The sequence below is a fragment of the Serinus canaria genome, chromosome 6 (assembly GCF_022539315.1).
Source record: "Serinus canaria isolate serCan28SL12 chromosome 6, serCan2020, whole genome shotgun sequence".
In the NCBI taxonomy this organism is placed as follows: domain Eukaryota; kingdom Metazoa; phylum Chordata; class Aves; order Passeriformes; family Fringillidae; genus Serinus; species Serinus canaria.
Window position 1 is genome coordinate 23289765 of NC_066320.1, and position 20245 is coordinate 23310009.

General features: G+C 44.9%; 1 protein-coding gene across 3 annotated transcripts in view; it reads right to left on the reverse strand.

The window, feature by feature from the left end:
• SH3PXD2A (SH3 and PX domains 2A) overlaps nucleotides 1-20245 on the reverse strand; it is a 245071-nt gene that overhangs the window by 145151 nt on the left and 79675 nt on the right. For all 3 annotated transcript variants that reach the window (XM_050976023.1, XM_050976022.1, XM_050976024.1), the window contains one exon: nucleotides 613-689. In XM_050976023.1, coding sequence (XP_050831980.1) covers nucleotides 613-689 — 77 coding nt within the window. The remainder of the gene's footprint in view (nucleotides 1-612; nucleotides 690-20245) is intronic.

The following is a 20245-nucleotide window of genomic DNA, read 5'->3' on the forward strand; positions in this document are numbered from 1 at the left end:
ACTGGGAATCCTACTTGCCTAAGCAAGTAGGACTTGCCTAAGCAAACAACTTTTATTCTACTAACAGAGAATTAATTATCATCAAATCATAAACTCTAGTTTAGAAATAAAAGATTAGGTGGCTTAATATTCTTCTCAGCAGAGTCAAGCTTTTCTGTCCAGCAATAAATTTCTAGGCTTTCAGTCATGAGGAGAAGCATTCCTGGAAGACACAGGTCCACCCTCAGTGCTGCACCAGCCACCACTGTCCCTCATGTGGCACCAGGGCACAGACAGGCAGAAAACAGAAGAAAACACCACCTTAGTTGTGCCACTCTGCCTGCTCAACTCCTGAATCATCAAGGCTGATGCAGAAAAAAACCCCACAATAGGGCAGGTGAGGCTTAGAGCCTTTACTGAGTAAATGAGGCACCAAACCAGTACAGTAAGTGTGCCAGGGAAAATGCTGGGAGCAAACAGCAGCCTGTTTCCACCTGCCCTGTTAGTCTTGGTGGTGTTTGGGAAGGACCATCCTTCCCTGTGATGGATGTCAGCACTCTCCAGCAGGGAAATGCCAGCCCTGGTGGTGCCCTGAGCCCCCAGGCAGGAGGGCTGTGCTCCCCAGAGCCTTACCCTGCAGTACTCGTCGATGGGCTTCAGCCTCTTCACTGCTACGTCTCGGACATGGCTCCTCCGGAACAGGATCTTGCCTGTGGAGAGAACACAGGAAAAGGAGGGTTAGGGGCATCACCAGCCACGTGGGACAGCACAGCAGCACCAAGCAGAGAGAGTTTCATCCCTGGCTCCAACCACGGCTGTCAGCATGAAACCTGGATGACTGCCACCACAGTCCTGCCTGTGTGAGCCTCCAGAAGGGGTCTCAGGGGGACAGAGGGGGGTTCTGATTTCACCCCTAGGTAACACAAAAGGTTCTGGTTCCCTCATAGTGATGGCACTACCCTGGAATGGACTGACACTATGTTATGACTTGCTCCCAATTCAGGGTCACTTTGGCATGGCCATGCTGGCTGTGCAGGAAGCATCAGGGGCTCCATCTGCTCCCCACTCAGCTGCCTCCCACTGTGGATGCTCCTGCCCTTCCAGGCAGACAAGCCACACACCCTGCTCACAAGCAAATACAAGACTGTTGGTGACAGAGCCCTCATAAATCTACACGGAGAAACCATATAACAGAAGAAAAATAAACAAACTCTTTTTTTTTAAACTAAAAGAAAAATAATAACCTCCATGTCCTTACTGGATGACATTTCTGCAAGCAGTTAAGATTAAATAAACAACCGGGTTTTGTGTGAAACTGATTGTAACAAAGTTTATCAAAATAATCTAGGAACTGAGTTTCCCCACACACAAGGATGTCATAGAGTTGGTAATTTTTGGCTAGAAGGGATTATATCTTCATATCCTTTTTTGGTGGTTTTCTTCCCTTTTCGTTTTGTGCTGTATTTCTTTTAATATAATCAGACAAGAATAAATTGTATGTTCTCCTTGTGGTAGAAGAAAACAGTATCAGCCAGCATTATTTAGTCCATGAAATATCTGTAAAAAAACCACATCTATACTACACCCTGCTCCAGACTTCTTCTACCAACAGGCAAATAAGATACTCATCCATAGACTGTGAGATAAGAAACTGGACTAAGAAATCAAATCAGATCCAAAATCTGAATATGTGGCTTTGACTTCATCTGATTGCATAATCTGAGAGGTTAATGAAACAGCAGCCTTTGACAGTCCAGTAGCAAAGGCTCTAAGCCTCCCCCAGACCCTTTTGGCTGCCTTTTCCTCCATAGCTGCTAATCTGGAAGGTGTTAAAGCCTTTTGTTTTAGACAGGAGAAAGTGGTTTATCTTTATCCCCAGTTCTGGCAACAAAACAGTTTGTGCTGTGAGGTAAAGCCATTTCCTGGTGCCATCAGTTTCTCTCTCCTGGGTTCCCTGTGGTTATCTCATTACTATGCTGATGCTGAGCCATCCCTGTAGGATGTGATGCCTTGTGGTCACTGGGAAATCTTCAATGCGTGTCTGAGACATTGCATCATCTTGAGCAATTTAGTCAAATTGCATCAGCTTGAGCAATTTAGTCAAAAGCAGCTGGAGAAGGAAAGTGACCCTTCCATCCTCCTGCACTGACCCACACTGGACACACTGAAAGATTCTTGATTTCCTGCTTCTCTGTCTGATAAATGGTGAGAATTACCTGCCCTGAGGATCACACTGCATAACTGCAATAAACTGGTTTTTTGGTGTGGAAAGAGGTAGGGGTAGTTATAGAGAAAGGAACAGTTCCTTTCTCAGTGCTCCAGAAATGCTGGTGTGGGAGACCTTGGTATTTTTTTGCAACTTTATAAATATACTGCAAAGAGAAAACGACATTTTGGAAACATTCTCACTTTCTGGCTTTCCTGTTTTCAGTTCAAGCCATGAGTTGAAAGTTGAACGGGTGACCATATAAAAACATAAAGGAACCAAAGATTTAAACACATGAAAGATCTCCTGTAAATGCAACTCAGCTTTTCTAAAAGTAATAATAAAGAATGTTATATTAAACAGAGTACAAAAAAGACCCCAGGATATGGTGAACCTTAATTCAGTCCTTAAATGGAGATGGAAAATATCAAGGCAACTGTGGTGTTAGGACAAAGCAAAGCCCAGAAGGTGCTTCCATTTTAATCCCATCAGCAAAAGGAAGATTTTCCTCCTCCTATTGGAAACTGGAAAGACTCCAAGAGGCCAGTGGGGAAGATCTGTAGCTGCACAGCCCAGTATGGCATTCAAAGCTGAGATCTGGAGAAGACTGGGTATTTTAGAGCACCATGGAATGGCAGTCCACAAAGAAAAACAAGAAGAAAAACAAGGACACTCTGCAAACACATCCAGTTCTGATGGGCAGCAAGGAGGGGAGCCCCCAACAAATTCTGGAGGTCTTTAGGCAGAGAAGTCTCATTGACAGAGTGACCTAGGGAGGGACAGCTTCCCAAGGGCCCAGCTTCTTCCATTGTCTGGGAAGACAGACCGTGCTGATAAAGGCTCAAAGCCACCACAACCAACCAGCAGGAACTGGTGCCAGGCTACTGCCGGTTACTACTGCTCTCTCCAGCTCCCCCTTTTCTCCTGGTCTTCCTCTGAAAGCAAGGGAGGTCCCACAAGACTGGAAAAGGGAATGTGAGAGACCCATGTTGTACACTCTTTACCTTCTCCAAGTGAGTGCAGACCCCATCATTGGAAAGCTTTGCCTAACAAGGGAGATAGGTTCACCATAAATCCAGGGAAGGCAGAGAGCAGAAAAGCAGGAGCACATCAGCCAGCAAGGAGCCCTCTGGATGGCACTGGAAGGGAGACTTTTGCCCAGCACCAACATCAAGTGGGAAGGTTCCAGGGTGGCTGGTAAATGCAGAACAGCCGAGACAATTTCCTGGTGAGGGTGGAGCAGTGGTTTATGTGCCACTTGGCTTTTCCTCTAGGAATATAAGGAAGGCATCTCTTCTCTGTGAGTACATAGAACGCTGCTTTCTCCCTCCTGAATTTTACTGCAGCTATTTTAAGCCTCCTCAGGCACTACAGCCCCATTTTACAGAAGGATGAGTGGCTTTTCACCACGCTGCAGCCCAGCTAGGAAGTGAACAGGAAGTCTGTCTCAATTCAGATGGGAAGTCAAAGGTTACACGACATGATGATGCCTCATGCAAATATTTCATTCACTGGTGTGCCAGGCTTGGACAGGGCCAAGGGAGGTCTGGCACATGTTAGGAAGGGCTCTGAAGACAGCAGCAACTGGAAAGAGAGACGTGGGAAAGACAGGGCTCCAGCCCTTCTGCTAATGCAGGATAACAGTATTTATTTTTATCATTTTTTCTTTAAAGAAAATATTATTCCTAGGAAATTAATATGGATAAGAGGCAAAGTATCATGTTTAACATAGTAGAGGACATCTTAAGCTATCCCTTCATCTCTGTGTGTATGTGTGTGTGTGTATATATATATATATATATATATATATAGACAGAGTCTTTAATTTCACGACCACACACCTCTTCTCTTATAAGACCTAAGTTTCCTCCTGTATACACAGTGGGTGCACAAAGTGGGAATAATAAAGCTGTGCAGGAGATTGTCTATCTGGCAGCTGCTGATTCTGTAAGCTTAAAAGTATCCTCAGAATATCACTTTATTCCTGCATCACCTCATACTTGGAGTAATATAGATTTTTAACGAGTGCCACGAGGCCCAAGAGCAAACTGGTTTAAATGCATCCAAACTTTCTGGTGCTCCCATTAGCCCACAGACCTTTGCTGAGTACACCAGAAGAGTCCACAGCCTAATGGTTTGTAATAGCCAAGGATGTGTTTTGTAAAGGAAAGATGCCCAGCTCCGGTGGGGCTTGGTGACACTGTGGAGCACCAAGGCAGGACAGCACCAGGAACCACCAGGCAAAGAAGCAGCACAAGTCCCTGAGGGGATGCCTAGCAGGAGAATCCTGTCTTTCCTCTTCAAGAAGGGGGACATATGGTACACAGTCCCTGCAATTACAGCAGGTGCCAGCTGTCAGCAGCCACTGCCCCTGACTGGTGATTTGTAAGCTCTAAGACAGTCTCTAAAACAAATCTCCTGATCACACCTTCCACTGCCAAGGAGAGCTGCCGCATATCCAGGCCTTGAGACCTTCTAGGGATGCCTTTGTGACCTCTCACCTTTGTGGCAGTGGCTCAGTCCCGAGCTGCCAGCTCTGCTGCTCCCTTGGAGCCAGACAGTGAGAGGCAACTGCTGCAGGGCCAACAGGGAGCAGGGAAATTGTTTTTAGCTCCCTTCCAAATCTGACAGAGAACAGATTCATCTCTTGGTCTTACTCTCTGATTGCTGAGCTCGAGTCTCATTTCCAGGTATGTCTGGGTGATGAATTGGCCTAAGGACACCAACTGTTTGATGCAAAGAGCCTCTGCCAGAGACCAAACACACCATCAAAGGAATGATGGACAAATGCATACCGACATTTAATCTTCAATTTCAAGCACCATCACCACACTTCAGAATGCAGTAAGTGAAGCAAGCCATATGATAGATATTCTACAGTGGACAGCCTGAAGACTAATGGGGGCATTAAAAGTACTCTAATGTCCATCTGATTTACGTTTAAAAGAGACATGTGCTGCCCTGACTACAGAAGCTCCAGCTGGAGAGGTTCTGTCAGTTCTCTCTCCCAGGAGCAGGAAAGAGCTCCTGCTCCTGCCTCTTCATGTTGTTCTTGTCCTGGGCTGTTGATTCTCTGCCTTTGTTACCTGAAAACCTGGGAGGCACCAGGTCTGTATGTATTGCCAAGTAATATGTCTAACCCAAGATCAGCTTCTCAGAGGTACCTGGGAGATGAGGTCAGACAGACTCTTCTTGCAGTTACACTACATCAGTTACATCAGTAAACAAAAATAAAGAATTTAGCCCTCGTGCAGTTACAGGTTCTCCTTTTGAGTTAAGAAGCTTCTTACAGTGTAACAAACTATTTTGCTGTTCAAGTATTTTTATGAAGGCTTTTAATTCTTACACATGGCTGTTTGAATTATTTTTATACACCAAATAAGCACAGGCCTGCAATCAAATATGACACAAATTCCCCTCAACCCTTTTAAGCTGTGACATCCACCTCAGGGTCCTGCCAAAACTCTCAGGCACCTGACACACAATCTATCTGCAAAATGGGGCATTTAAACATGCACTGCCACCTTGCCCTGCAAAACAGACAAATCAACAGCACAATGATATGGAATAGAACAAAAGATTCTTTTTCTCATGGAAGTACATGTGATTGTCAATCAGATGGCAATCTGATAGCAGCCAGAAAGGAGGTGTGTTCCTTACAAAATAATATCTTACTTTTAAATGGGGATTCCAGTTTCCATGGATTGTTTCACCCATGATTTCCTGGAGTCAGAAAGTCAATGCCAGGGTCCTAACACTGATGGCATTTGCTCCTGACAAAGAAAGGGGAGGGAAATGATTCATAGTGTTTCCACCGGTGGGAGGGGGAAGGACTTTTTTAATAAGCAGAAACTCGTGACAGAGTCAGAACTGTTGGCTGAACTTGTCTTGCCAAAGAGCCTCAGCTGATAAAGGCCTTTGCTAATCAGCAGGAATTACTATGGAAGGTGACAAGAGGTGATAGAGACAGATGGGGCAGCCAGAAAAGCCACACAAGCAATAACAATATTGCCCTGAGATGTGGGGGATGGTGGGAACAGTGTCCTCCTGCCCTTGGATCCTGTTTTTAATGTGCATAAGCTGCAATGTTAAAGAAAATCACTGAGAAGCAATAAAGCATGGGAAGTAACATGGCTTGTATAAAAAGAGTATCACCAGGAAGAGAAGTCTTCCTCCATTAGAAGTGATAAGCAGAATATGCCCTTTTGTGGATAATTAGAAAGGGGAACCAAAGACAGGCAAGTGGCAAGGCCAGATTCCCTTCCAAAGAGCTCCCACCTCTGAACCTGGCTGTTTTGCAGTGTCTGGAGGGGTGGCTATTATCCTCCAGGGACAACAGCATCAGCTCCAGAGCAGCTTTACTAGTACACACTTTGTGAATTGAAGCATCAGGCACAGCTGGAAGGAGAAAAGCCATGAGCACTGACACCAAAATTCAGGAGTGACAGATGGGGACCATAGGGTGCAAATCTCAAGCTATGTTTGTAGAATATTTTGCATAGGCCAAGAGCTACTTCACATTGCTCTGTGTCCTGCTGCTATTACCCAAACAACCCATTGCTGCTGTAATCTCCTCTTCAGATGTCCCAGTTACAAATCTCTCACCTCTCCAAAGCAAAGCAGGAATCACAGTGTAGGCAAATGATACAGAGTTTGTTCTGGAAAGGGCAGGCAGAAGTTGCACAAAATTGTCCTTTCAATTTTTTCACTGTGGGGCAGATCCCTGTGCATTGGTCTGTGAGCACCAGCAAACACAGAGATCCATCAGCACTTCACTTAAAACAACTTTACCACCAGATCACAGCAAAGTAAAGCATCTACCCTGCACAAGATGATCTCAGTATAAGCCAAGTCCCCAGAACCCTTAAAACTGAACTTCCCAGTCTGTGGGTGGTCATAAAATTGTTGATTCAGTGGGTCAGGTCTTCAATTTCTGCAGTGAAATCGGTGCCTCCTCAAACTACACAGCTCAGCTTCTCCAAGGGGGAAAGTGAACTCGTGTGTAATTGCTGGTTGCAAGAGCTACATTATCCTGCAAACAGCCAAGAGCACTTAATTGCAGAAAGCAGTCAGTGTGTCTGAGGGCAGAGGGAGGAGTGTGTTCGCACCTGCAGCCAGCAACTAGCACACCCTCACCTGGAGGAACCAACACCATGGCAATTCCCAGTCCCATAGAGAAAAGGAGCCCAAAGAGGGTCAGATTTTCAAAACACCTGAGAAATGATGCCTTAGGAAACAGCAGGGCTTTCTCATACGGAGGATGCAGGAGTGTCCTGCTCTTAGCATAACCTTTGCTACGCTGGGAGCAAAAGGCACAGAAAACCAGGAAAGCCTATGCAGATCCAAAGCATCGTCCTTACCTCTGCATGCTTCTCCCTAAGATAAGAATCACACCCACTGCACTCTTTGCACACTTTTGTTGAACATCCTCCAAAAAGATCCATTTCCAAATATCCAGGACCAAGTTTTGCAAATTTAACGTGCAAAACCACCAAGGCTTTAATAGTGATCAGACTATCTGGACCCTGCACCAAACAGAAACATCAACCACTGCATCTCATTGCTGAAACACTTGGTTTTCCTCCTGTATCAGCTGGCGCCACCATCCTGCCTTCACCAAGGTAGTTAGTGGCTCCTAACCTGTGATTTCCAAATCATTAGGGCTCTAGAGGTCTGCAGAGCTATGTTCCAGAGTACCTTTCACTCCCTGGGCAGTGTTGCAATGACATGGATCGCTGCATGTTGGCCCAACAGTTTTGGGAAGGAGCAGTTCCTGTGGGTATTACGCATTTGCTGGTGAAAATGGTTGTTTCACCTGAGCTACTTCAGTGCCTGACTCCTGAGTAAGACAAGGAAAGAGCCTCTCAAATGCCTTTGTGCCACCTTAACCATAAAAAATACTCTTCCTAAAGGGCAAGACCCCATCCCTGCAGCTACACTAACAAAACTCTTCCTCTGTTCTTTCCAAACCCATATCAAGTACCACATTGCTCACTGAGGTCTGGTAAAGTCACCAGGTGTCTTCCTACTGACATTGAGTAGTATGGACCCTCAGGAAAGGACCATATGGCCCCTCCTGCAACACCTCCTCAGTGTTTTGCAGCAGGAGCCTTAAGGAACAGAGCCTATTAAAACATTTACGCTGTCTTGTGAGACCTGTCATTCGTGCAGGAGCTGGTGTGACACTAAGCCTGAGACACTCCGTCAGAGGCCCTGGGCCAGCACCAGCCTTGCCAGCAGGGAGCCTTGGGGCTACATCCACTGGGATAAGAGACCCTGCAGCAGGGTCACTGCAGAGAGATGGATGTGCACCACACGCCTGCCAAACTACACTGGAAAAGCACAGTAAGGCCCCAGCCACATCCTCTGGCGTGATGGGCAATAACAGTGCTTGGGAGACTCCACCCTTAAGCTGGTTGAGAACTGAAGCTGTGAATAAAATAATATTTCCACTCATACCACGTAGATCAAAGTTATTATTACAGGGAGGGTGGCCATGCAGTAACGCGGTGCCACAGCGTGTGTTCTTACAGGAACACTGCAAATTGAGGGGTAGGGATGCAAAGTGGCTTCACAAGGTCACAAAATGAGCACACACTAATGAAAGCCATAGAGCCAGCCCCTAGATCCCTCTGCTGATCACATGTAGCATGAAAATACACCTACATTGCTATCTAGGGCCAGAAAAATCTTCCTGTTCATTTATTTTAATTGAAAACAAATTCTAAATTTCTGCCATGAAAGAGGTAAAACTCTTTTCAGTGGAAGACCTTGATCAAGTCAGCTGCCAGTTTACACATGTCCCATATTGTAGGAGGTGAAATTCAGCAGTCAGATTGGCAGGGACAGTGCTCCACAGAGCAGCTGGGATTTTTGGAAGGTACCAATTAACACGGAAATTAAACAAAGAAACAATATGTCAGCAAACAAACTAGGTGTCTGTGCTACTCAGAGGCTGGAACTCACCAGCTAGGATTCCAGAGAGCTGTAGTAAGAAATTAAATCCCCAGTGCTTCACAAAACAGAGCACTGTTCTTGTTTCCTAAATCAAAGTGCTCTCCTGGAGTCCTCCAGGTGAAACTGCTGACTAGTTTTAAGCTGAATTTTCACTAGATAACAGCAGGTACAGAAGAAGCTGCTGAACAACAACCAGACCAAAACTGGCTGGCCCCTGAGTCAAGAAGCTCATCACAGACCAAGCAAGACACCCTCTCAAACCACAGACATCATCCTCTGGTTCCAGACACATCTCTTCAATATATCTTATTGTTAAGCGTTATTAAGGCAATCTCTGGTACAGATTTCCTCTCTGCCTGCTCTGATACCTGATAAAGTTATTGCTGCTTCAAAGGCTCACAAGCATACACTTTAAAGCAGGGATGACCAGTTTCTGTGCTTCAGGAGAAGGGAAATAGGCACACATTGGGGCTCTGACTGGTGCAGTCACTTTTGCACCAACCTCTGCCATCTTCAAAGCCAGACCTGCACCCCTTGCCCTGCCTCCTCTGAGCCTGCAGTGCAATAACCACCTGGGACTTGTGCCTACAGGTATTGATTGGATCTGGCTAAGATGGAGATGATTTTCCCATAGCAGCAGAGCACAGTGCTGTGCTTTGGATCTGAAGCTAGAAAGGTGTTGATAACACCCCATGTTTTGGTGCTCCAGAAGCAGTGCTCACACAGCCTCACAGCTGCCTGACATTGCCATCACCACCATCAGAATGCTGGGGTGGGCAAAATCTTGGGAGGAGACATAGCCAGGACAACTGACCCAAACTGACCAAAGGCATATTCCAAACTGTATGACAGCAACCCAGCAGTCGGAGCTGAGAGAAAGAAGGAGAAAGGAGGGGCATTCATTATTTCTGACACTTGTCTTCCAGAGTAACCACTACACATAATGAAGCTCCACTTCCACGGAAGCGGCCAGACATGGCCTGCTGATGGGAAGTAGAGAATAAATCTTTCATTTTCCTTTACTTCCACATGTGACCTTTGCTTTCACTTTATCAAACTGCCTTTATCTTGACCCACAAGTTGTTTTTTCCCATCTTGTTTCCCCCCTGCCTGTCCTGCTGAAAAGGAGAGTGATACAGCAGCTTTATGGGCTCCTGATGTCCAGCCAAGGTCAGCCCACCACATCACACTGCCTGATGAAACAGCCTTTGGGTCAGGTCTGTGGCCAGGCCACCCAGCAGCACCTCCTCTCTAACTCCTGACCACAAAGCCACCCTTACTGCCCCAGCCTCCCTGCTGATGCATGCAGGGTAACCCACTCCTGTGGCAGGCAGGGGACACCATGGTCCATGTGGCACAAGCAGCCTGGACCAACACGAGCCAGTGTTGGTCACTTGGCTTCCTAGGGACAGCAAAGCTCACTCACATTGCACGGCTCCAAGTGCTCACACCAGCACTTATCACAGCTCAGCCGATGCACAGGAACAGGGAAATGATTTTATAATTACTTATCTGATAACCAGCCTCCTTCACAGCCAGCTCCTCCGTGAGTGAGCACGTCAGCTGCTCCCAGCTCAGGCCACTTCATGCAAACTACGCTCAAGTGTGACTTGGCACCAGCAGTGCCTGCTGCTGCCAGAAGACAGCAGACGACAATCTGAAAAATTCCTCTCAGTTCCTCCACGTGCAAGTAAATGCAGTGTTAAGAGGACAGAGCTGCTGCCCTGCACCTCAGGATGCTGAGCAACCCCAGCTTTCCCTGGCTGCCTTCTCCTGGGTTCAGCAAGGTGCTTATGTGTGATCAAAGGAGGAAACAGCACTGTCAGATGTCAACAGCTTTGCCCACTGCAGAATAAAAAGCCTCTTTCAGAGATTAATGCTCTGAGCAATTACTCACCCCATGAAAGAAAAAGTGTCTTCAGCCAAGGTGACACCAGGACCCTAGGACCATGCACACTTTTGTTTCCCTTTCACAGTTAATATAGGCTTCTCATTTCCCAGGGAGAAGGAAAAAAGGTGGACTGGAAACTAATATTTTGCTATTTTCATATTTTTAATGAGGATCGCTTGCCAAGCAGCATGAAAACATGAAAACAACCCCAACTTTATTGCTAAATTAAAGAAAAAACACTAACATAAATAGGCACAGAAATCTGAATTAGGAATGTGAACTGGTAATTACCCTTTTGGGCCCTGATTAATTGCATTTGAAGCCACAGAGACACTGAGCCGCCAAACGGGACTGGCTGCTAACAAAATCCACCCCACAAACAAACCTGTCTTTCTCTCCCTGTGCCACCACACAGGAATGGCAGCTCCCCAAATGTTGTCTGCCTTTGTGTCCTGGTGTGCAGTGCTATTCAGGTCTGGATGGAGTTACAAAGTCACACTGTGGGCACCTCAGGTAACCCCTCTGAGGTGGTCCAGCCTGCAGACTTGTGGTCTCCCAGTAGAAGGTCAAGAATGGACAGATGCCATCTCCTCCAGCTCTAGATGGAGGATCACTATCTATGTGTTCAGCTCAGTTCAAGAATGCAGCTCCACTAGTGGTTATTACACACTAAAAACGGATGGAAGATTTAAACCACTTTGTTGCAGAAGTGTAGGAGTGCTGGATTTGGTTGGGACAAAGATCTCTGTCATCCAGCTCCCTCTCTACAAGATTGGACAGTGGAAGACAGGCAAGATCAGGGTACATGTAATGGGATCCTTCTCCTGATACACAATTCCTATTCCTGCACAGCAGAGCTTAGACATTTTGGGAATTAGAAAATAACTTTTAGCAACCAATGTTGGCTTCATCCTACAGAAACTGCTCTAATGCATTCTTGAACCTACAGATATTGTGGTCCCTGTAGAATCCTCTGGAAAAGAATTTCATAATTTAATCACATAGCTTGTGATTTCATACTTCCTTTTGTTCACTTTAAGCTTGCTTTTCAGATTTCAAAGGCTGCACCTGGTTTTTGCATTCTGAGAAATAAAATAAATCATGTTTTCCTCACTCCCAAATTTTTGGTGATTTCACAAACTTCTACTCTATCCCAACCATCCCACTGTTCAAGACTGAAGATTTTTAGTCTATTTACTCCTGTTCTACAAAAGCCAATTCCCCTCTGTAATCACCTCTGTCATTCTTCTCAGCACCTTACTTTATTATGTACATTTTCTGAGAGGCAACACAGACCTGCATACAGTATTCACAATGTGGGGAAATCTTGGATTTTCACAACTGAAGCTCTGGGTTTTGTTCCCCATTCTTTACCTATTTTTTTTTTTTTAACACCACCTTTGGCTTTCTGACTGCTGCTGACTGTTAAGCTGCAGTTTTCAGGGAAACCCCCTCAGAGCTACAGAAATCACCTTCCTAGATTGCAATGGTTCTTTTCCCCCACGCCCTCCCCACTGCTTACCGCTACCAAACTGCCTTTTTACCATTTATATTAGGAGATCCTCCCCCTCTGTTTTTCAATCAGCTCCAAATTTGAGTATCCTAAGTGAATTTCATGACCAGCCAAGTTAGTTATGTCACTAACACCTCCTAGACCAAATCATTCAAGAATCCCCGCCAGTAAATCCGTGTATCTTTTCAGATAGGAAGTTTTTAAATCCTCATCCTCAGAGGATGCACTGTTTTAAAATGTAGGCTCATTGACACCTATTAGCTTTCAATCCCTTACTTTAAAAACTCGTCTATAAAACTTTTATTTCAAATCTCAAACATCAAGATTATGGTAATGTCCACAAAGCCAAAGCATTAAATGAAGGCTCCTAACTGGTAGAAAATAACCTTACAGCCTATATCAGTCATACATCAAATAACAAGAAAGGCTGTTAATATAATTATCTTCTTATTGCTATTTTGGGAGGCATGCTAGGTTTTGATGGATCTGGAAGTAATAGGATCTCTTAAGCCATAATTTACGAGCACTTCTGTCTTGAACAATTTTCCACATGGGAAATCAATCACATTCTGCCTAATGGGAGGAAAAATATCCCTTTGCAGTTTGAATTGGATTTGCCATGGTCAATTGGATGTGGGATTCCTCTTTATCCCTACTGACAATCTGAGGTGTAGTGTTGCCATCCAAGATTCACTGTGCTAGATTCCACATATGAAGATATTTCACTAGTGGGTGATACTTGTATGCAATTCCCACAATGACATAAGTCAAATATACCAGCATGGCACAGCCACAGAATGGGATTGTGGCAGGTGTCAGGAATTGCAGATAATTGTTGCAGAAACTACATTCCCATAAATTTCAGTGGCAGCTGCTGTATAGTCCACACAGTGGTGTTAGTTCTGGGAAAAATAAGTAATTTGATTTAGGAAGCAGGCAGCCCATATCCCTTCTCCAGCCAACACAGATCACCCGGACCCGGGTCAGGTGAAATGGCTCATCTGCCACTCAGGACTGCTCTCAGAGACTCAAGCCACCATGAACCCACATTCTGACTTGAATGTGTGAAACAAGTTTCCAAATCACACAACTTCCTAAAAGAGTCATGTCCTCAGATGTGCACCAGTATCTCAGGTACAACAGGAGTGAATTTAGCTGAGACAATGTTTGCATACGTGAAATCACAACACCAGAAGCTCCGTTTGGTACAGAAGTGCAAGACCTCTAAGCAGGGTCACTGCCCATCCAAAGACAACCCTGGCATGAGGTGCTGGGAGATGACACCAGATGCTGCAAGACAGTAAATGCTGGTGCAGTGCTGCAGCTCTGAATGACCCAGGAGGAGCTGTCAATGGCAGCTTGAGGACTCACAGGTCTCATGTACCATGTAGACATTTATTCCTGCAGGTAAACTCCTGCAAGACACCACAAGGAATTGAAGGTTCCTCATGTGCCAGGCTAATGACTCGTCTGGAAGCTGGCTGTTCTTTGTACCTCCACTGGCAGTCAAGAATGAGCTGTCCAGAAACTGGGGCTGGCCTTCACTAAAGCTTTTACTGAAATAATTTGCTAAACTTCAGGTTTAGATTTTAATCTCTCCCTTTCTCATCATCAAAAACCCATTGTGCAGAGCAGATGCCCTGGTGCCGATTCATCTCTACTTCTTGGAAAATCCCGACTTGTTTATGGTTCCAGTGGAAAAGGGGTGAGAAAGAGAGACTTGGAAAAGGTGACGGAAAATAAACCAGGAAACTAACACATCAGCTGGCACCGAGATAAAGAAGGTGTTTCCAGGTAGCAGGAAAAGATCCATGTCTCTGGAATCCCTTGACTTTGCCATTAAGAGGCAGAACCCAGTGTTACTCAATATTTCTTTAATGCTGAAAGACTAAAGGAAAACAGGATGGCTTAAAGTAAAAAAGGAGTAATCGTATGACTGGAAACTATGAGTGCCCCTAGCCAAGCACCCAAAGGAACTGAGTAATGTTCATTAGTCAGTGACTTCATTGGTACTTGGGACTTTCGACTTCTGAGCAAGATTTAGACCAAGAAGATATTCTGGGGCATGCTACTCTATTTATGTTTGGATGGAATTCAGCCTCACCCCGCATAATATTTTTCCATGCTGATTTAGGCAGAACCAGCCCTCACTTTTTCCCTGCGCAGGGTAAGAGTAGGTCTCCTTCTTGGGATCAACATGGTGGAAATGCCACTTCCCAACCAGCAGTGTGAGGGTAGAGGAGATAGCTGGAGGAGTGGTTCTCTTGCAAAGAATCAGAAGATATTTTCCAAAGTATTTATTCCCAGAGCAGAAAACCCCGGTCCCAGACACAGTACAAACACAAAACAGTCCCCAAGATCAACCTGTTCACAACCAAAATGCCACTGTGGCTTTTGAACAAGTTAATAAATAGCAGGAAAGTGCCAAGCACCTGAATTAACACTGGGTACCAGTGCAAAACAAAATCCAGGTCATACCACAAAATTACCTGACTGTGAGAAATACAGAGGCTGCCTGCTCAGCAGCTTGGTGATGCTATACTTGACATAGCAATGATGGGCCAGATTCAACTTCTACTAAGATCCTGTGAATTCAGGGATGGGTATGGAAAAAGAAGAAAAGTGGGACCAGTGGAGACCAGGAAAGAAATTTTTCAGGCACTCAAAAGCCCACAGGATGAAGCAGAACCTTCCACTGTACTCGTCTGCAAGACAGACAAAAGAGTATTTCCTGCTGAGTTACATAAAGCCATGTGGCTGCAAATGGATTTGAAAGATTGGGCTTTTTCCTTTAGACTTACAAGAAGGAGGAAATAAAACTATTTCTTGCAACTGCTACAATGATTGCTCTGTGACAGGAGGCTTTCTGAATGCAGTATTCATACAGGTACACTTGAAAGAGCACATGCAGCTGAGGGACTGGTGGTGTGGTGACACAAATTATACTGGTGCCACTTACAAATCAGAGTGGTGCTGTCCAGAAATCATGAAGTTTTGATTAAAAACCAGAAGCAGCTTAGGAAAAAAATTACATTTTGACAAGTTTCTATTACTGGGTAGACTAAAATCCCTCTTTTTGAGGCTGAGGTCTTACATCCACAAACTAGTCTTACAACCCCTTCACGTCCAGTTGCTACACACTCTGAATTAATCTTCATCACAATCTTTTCAGCGTGTGGCTCCAAAGAACCAAATCACAGAAACACAGCATGAGAGCTCAAGAGACCAGCAAATCCATTACCCTGATTCATGGTACAATCAGCTCCACCCATGGCACTGCTGGGGAAGTCTGTTTAACCTGTAGGTACAGACCTCCAAAGTGGAGAATCCTCAGTTCCGGAGGCCATCCAAAATCACCTCTCCAGTGCACCATGACAAGAAAGGAGGATCCACATTCAGTACATTTAGGACACGAGGAAAAGTTTAGGTCTTACTTGGCACCTTATTTGTTATGCTTTTTATCCAGAAAAAGTACCAGATGAATCCTTTTCACAGGTGTTTGTCTTGTTCAGGAGGCAGGTTTTTAAAATTTTTCTCTGGATGACTGTTTTCCACATTGCTTATTTTAGCTCATATTTTATAAATTTTTGTTCCTGTGCCAAGAGGGAAAGTCAGGTGCATTTCAGATACTGCACTGGAGATTAATTTAATAACTATTACTTGAAAAAGAGGGCACTGACGTGAGCTTTTTAGAAATACAAAAGCAAAGAATTTCACAAATTTCTGATAATTTGAGGATATACAGAATATATTATTTTTCATGACAAGCAGATCAGTTTCCTGCAGTCAAATCCTGAGACAGCTCAGCTCCCTGGGAGTGATTCAGGAGGGTCACTTCTGAGTCAGCTCAACCAGTCAGATTGCTTTAGATCATCATATAACCCCCAGGAAACCTGCATCAGTAAGGAACCACAGCATAAACCCAGAGCCCCCAGCAAACACCAGCCATTGCAAATGGGGAAAAGAAAAAATTTTTCTTGGCCCTTTCCAGACATTGCAATAGGGAAACACTGTGGAAAGGGAAGCAGGTATTTGCAAATGGAGAAGCCATTAATGAGAACAGAGTCTGGCCCCAGGACTCGCACGGATCAGACCCAAAGTGAGTGAGTGACATCGGAGGAGGCGGCGTCTCCGCCTCGAGGGAGAAACCAGCCTGGGTGCACCACGAGATCAGAAACACATGGAGCATCAGTGTGCCCCTGGGGACAGCAAAAAAAGAGATGAGTGCGGAAGGCACAGCCTGACAGTCCCTTCATCACGTGCTGGCATTGAGATGAACTCCAGAAAGGGACACAGACACCACACCGGCTGCTCTGCAGCACCACAAGAACCTGTGTGCGGCTCACGGGGCTGAGGAAGCCAAGGGAAGCTGCGGCCTTGTGCTGGAAATAAGCTGCGTGCAAGGACAGAAGCAAGAGACAGAAGTTAATGAGACTGAAGAGGATTATCCCCTCTCCCCAAGGGTCCATGGGTAAATACAGGTTTTCCTGCAAGCATACTGCCACTTGGGGTGATAGCTTTCCTTCCATTGTATTAAAACAGCGAACCAATTTGAAACAGAAGTCAAATTTCCAAACACATGGACAAACACACACCAGGAACACATTGACACTTCAGAAAACAGGAGTCAGGGTCAGATAACACTTGGGCTCTTCTGAAAATTTCCTGCTGTAGCCTTTCACACTGTAAAACTACCCTGCAATAATTTGAACACTCCAGGCGGAAAAGCCAGCTGCTTCCTAGGTCGGTCTGAGACCTGCTCTTGAGATCTTCCACTTGCTCACCCAAACAATCATGTTCCTGGGGAGGATGATTTCACCGCTTTCCCCAAGATACAGAAAAAGACCAGTTTGTGACCCCCACATGCCAATGGGAGGTTCCCTGCCTGCACCAGCCTCTGCTTACATGAAGCTCTGTTTTATAAGCCTGAGAATATTGCTTAGAAGGAGGACAGAATGGGAATGAGGTACTATAAATCACTTGGGAAAAGAAAAGAAGCACTTGGCTCTCCAGACACCCTCAGTCCTACACCCATACTCTTCTAGCAGTACCAGTGTCAAAAAAACCTGTCCCTTTGGCAGCCTAATCTAAAACAGACTCCTGTGGGAAACAGCTAGATACTGCCAGGTGAAGGAGTGGGCTCCCACCACCTCCACCCCTTCAAAATCCTACTGCAAAAATCACAGGTCACCAAACGTCTCAGTGTTCTAATGCCCAAAGCCTTACTCCCTCCTTGCACCCACCACCTTCCCATCCTCTGAGGCTGCAGCAGTGAACCCTCCTCTCTTTGTTACACTAGTGCACACAGCAGCAGCCAAGAAACAGTTTTTCCTTTGCAAAGGAATCGATTCACCATAACGTAGTAATTTCACTCTCTGGTAATTAAAAAGCTTACGTGCCAACTCACACTTCCAAGCATTTGCCCAGATGGGAGAAAAACTAACAAAAACAGTCAGAGGCATCACCAGAACCACCCCTGTGAAAGGCCTAATTCCCTATATTGCTTTAATTAAAAGTGGATGAATAGCAATCTCTCAGCCCAGAGACCTTTTAAAGAAATAAAGTCAATCTATAGGCTTATGAAAACAAAACAGGAGGATGGAAACAAACACAAAAATCCTGCCAGTTTTAGGGCTTACAAGAGGATTATAACATCTGGACTCTCTTTTCAAGGGGAGGTAAACCAAGAAAAGGATGTGTAGAGGACACAACCACCCTTGAAGTGAGTATCGTGCATAGGGAGCTGTTGATGGGAGAGGAGGAGCAGAAGGCTACAGAGAGGCAACAGCCTTGCCCACACATTTCTGTCTTCATGGCTGCCTGGAGGAATACTCCTATCTGCTGACACCACAGAAAAAAGGATCGGGTTTAATTGCAAAAAAACAAAAGTGGGCCTAGGGGAGAATGTCCAAATAGATGATGAGTAGGGTTGACCTCCAGTGAAGCAGAGAACAAGTTGTGTGGAATAATCTAATCCATAAAAGCTAAGTATTTATCATCACTCTTACAGCAAGAGACCACCCTGCTCCAGAGGACCTCTGCAAACAGATGTGAGCAAGGAAGCTTTTAACACAGCAACAGCACCACTCAGGGCATAGGTAACTGCAGAAGGACTTTACTGCTGCAGTATTTGAGTGCTATACAATGTTCAATGAATTTATTCTTCTATTACACTGGGAGACAGAGCAATTCTACTTTGTCTCTCTTCTTCCCCAGCACAATATGTGCAGAGAGTCTGGGGGTAGATTTGAGCCCCATTTACTCTACTTGAGCCCCAAGATTTTCCATTTCCTATTTGTAAAGAACTTCTGGAAGCACAGAAAACTAGTGACACATCTTGGGCAGAATTAGTAACTAAATGTGGGCTTAACTGGTGATTCCCAAGTTCACACCCTGTAGTAGAGGGGCAGAGAGAAATTGAAACCAAGCCCCAAAGTGGGCTCCAGCCCTGCTCACCTGGTCCCACGTGCACAGGTAAGGCTGCACAGTAGTGGGTGCAGGATGTCACCTGGGCTTTGCGGCAGCAGTGTTGACACACACATGCACACAATGAACCAAACTCATTGCTTTTCCACTTGGGCCAGAGAAAATTAAAACCTTCTGAAAGCTGCTTTGTCTTAGAAAGAAAGCAAGTTTAACTTTGCTTAGCTTTATTATCAGTTTGATTTCATTCTCAAGTCATTTTAAACCCTAGTATCATAATCTGGCAGCTACAGTGATGGGTTTTACACAGAAAAACACAGGGAAAAGGTTTTCAAAAGCACTCAGACCCGCTGTGACTGCTCCTCCTGAAGTCAGCAGTAAATCCAATGATACCACTGGGAGCAGAGGTCAAGGCAGAGCAGGCTTGACACTACAGAAACTTATGGGTGGGATTTTCAATCTCTTCAAAACCCATTACTAATAACATAGTATATTAAAAGTAAAGAGCTAAGTTGTGACCCTGAAAATATTTACATATGTGCCTAGCTCACAGATTGTAAGTAATTATGGGAGGCCTGATTTCTCTCACTTTTTTTAATGAAAGCCAGGAATAAGGGCCCAGATGCGTGGAAAACCTTGGCTCACAGAGAGGGTCAGTTACAATGATTTGGATGGAATTACTCATGCTCTGGAGAGACTTGAGCACACAGCAAGACTTCTTAGAAACACCATGATCTTCCTAAACCCTCAGCCACACACTGACATGCAAACACACCAAATGTGAGATGGGATATTTGGGCTGTGATGGTGCCGGATACCAGCATCAAAATCCACTATCTTCTAATTGACTGTAGCAAAACTTGGACCAGAAAATGAAGACTAGTCAAGAAAAACTGGAGGAGTGTGTGTTTTACTATTTGTGCAGATCTGACATTGTAACATGAACTAACCTAACTTCAAAGGATGAAACATCATTATTACAAAGCATTGCATTGAGTATAACCAATTCCAGGCTATTATGCAAGCCCAACTGAAATAATATTATGGGTACAGGATTATTCTTGTTCTCTATTAATCCAAGAGGAAGAGCAGTGTGACTTATTTTCTCATCCTGACAAATCATCTCAAGACACTGCTGAATCAGACATGCTTGCAGCTTAAGAGGAAATAAGTAAAAATGTTCAGCTTCTATTACTAAGTTTGAGGATTCATTTACAGGAATGTAAAACTAAACTTCATTTAAATCTCCTCATTGTTCACTATATAAATCCTTAGA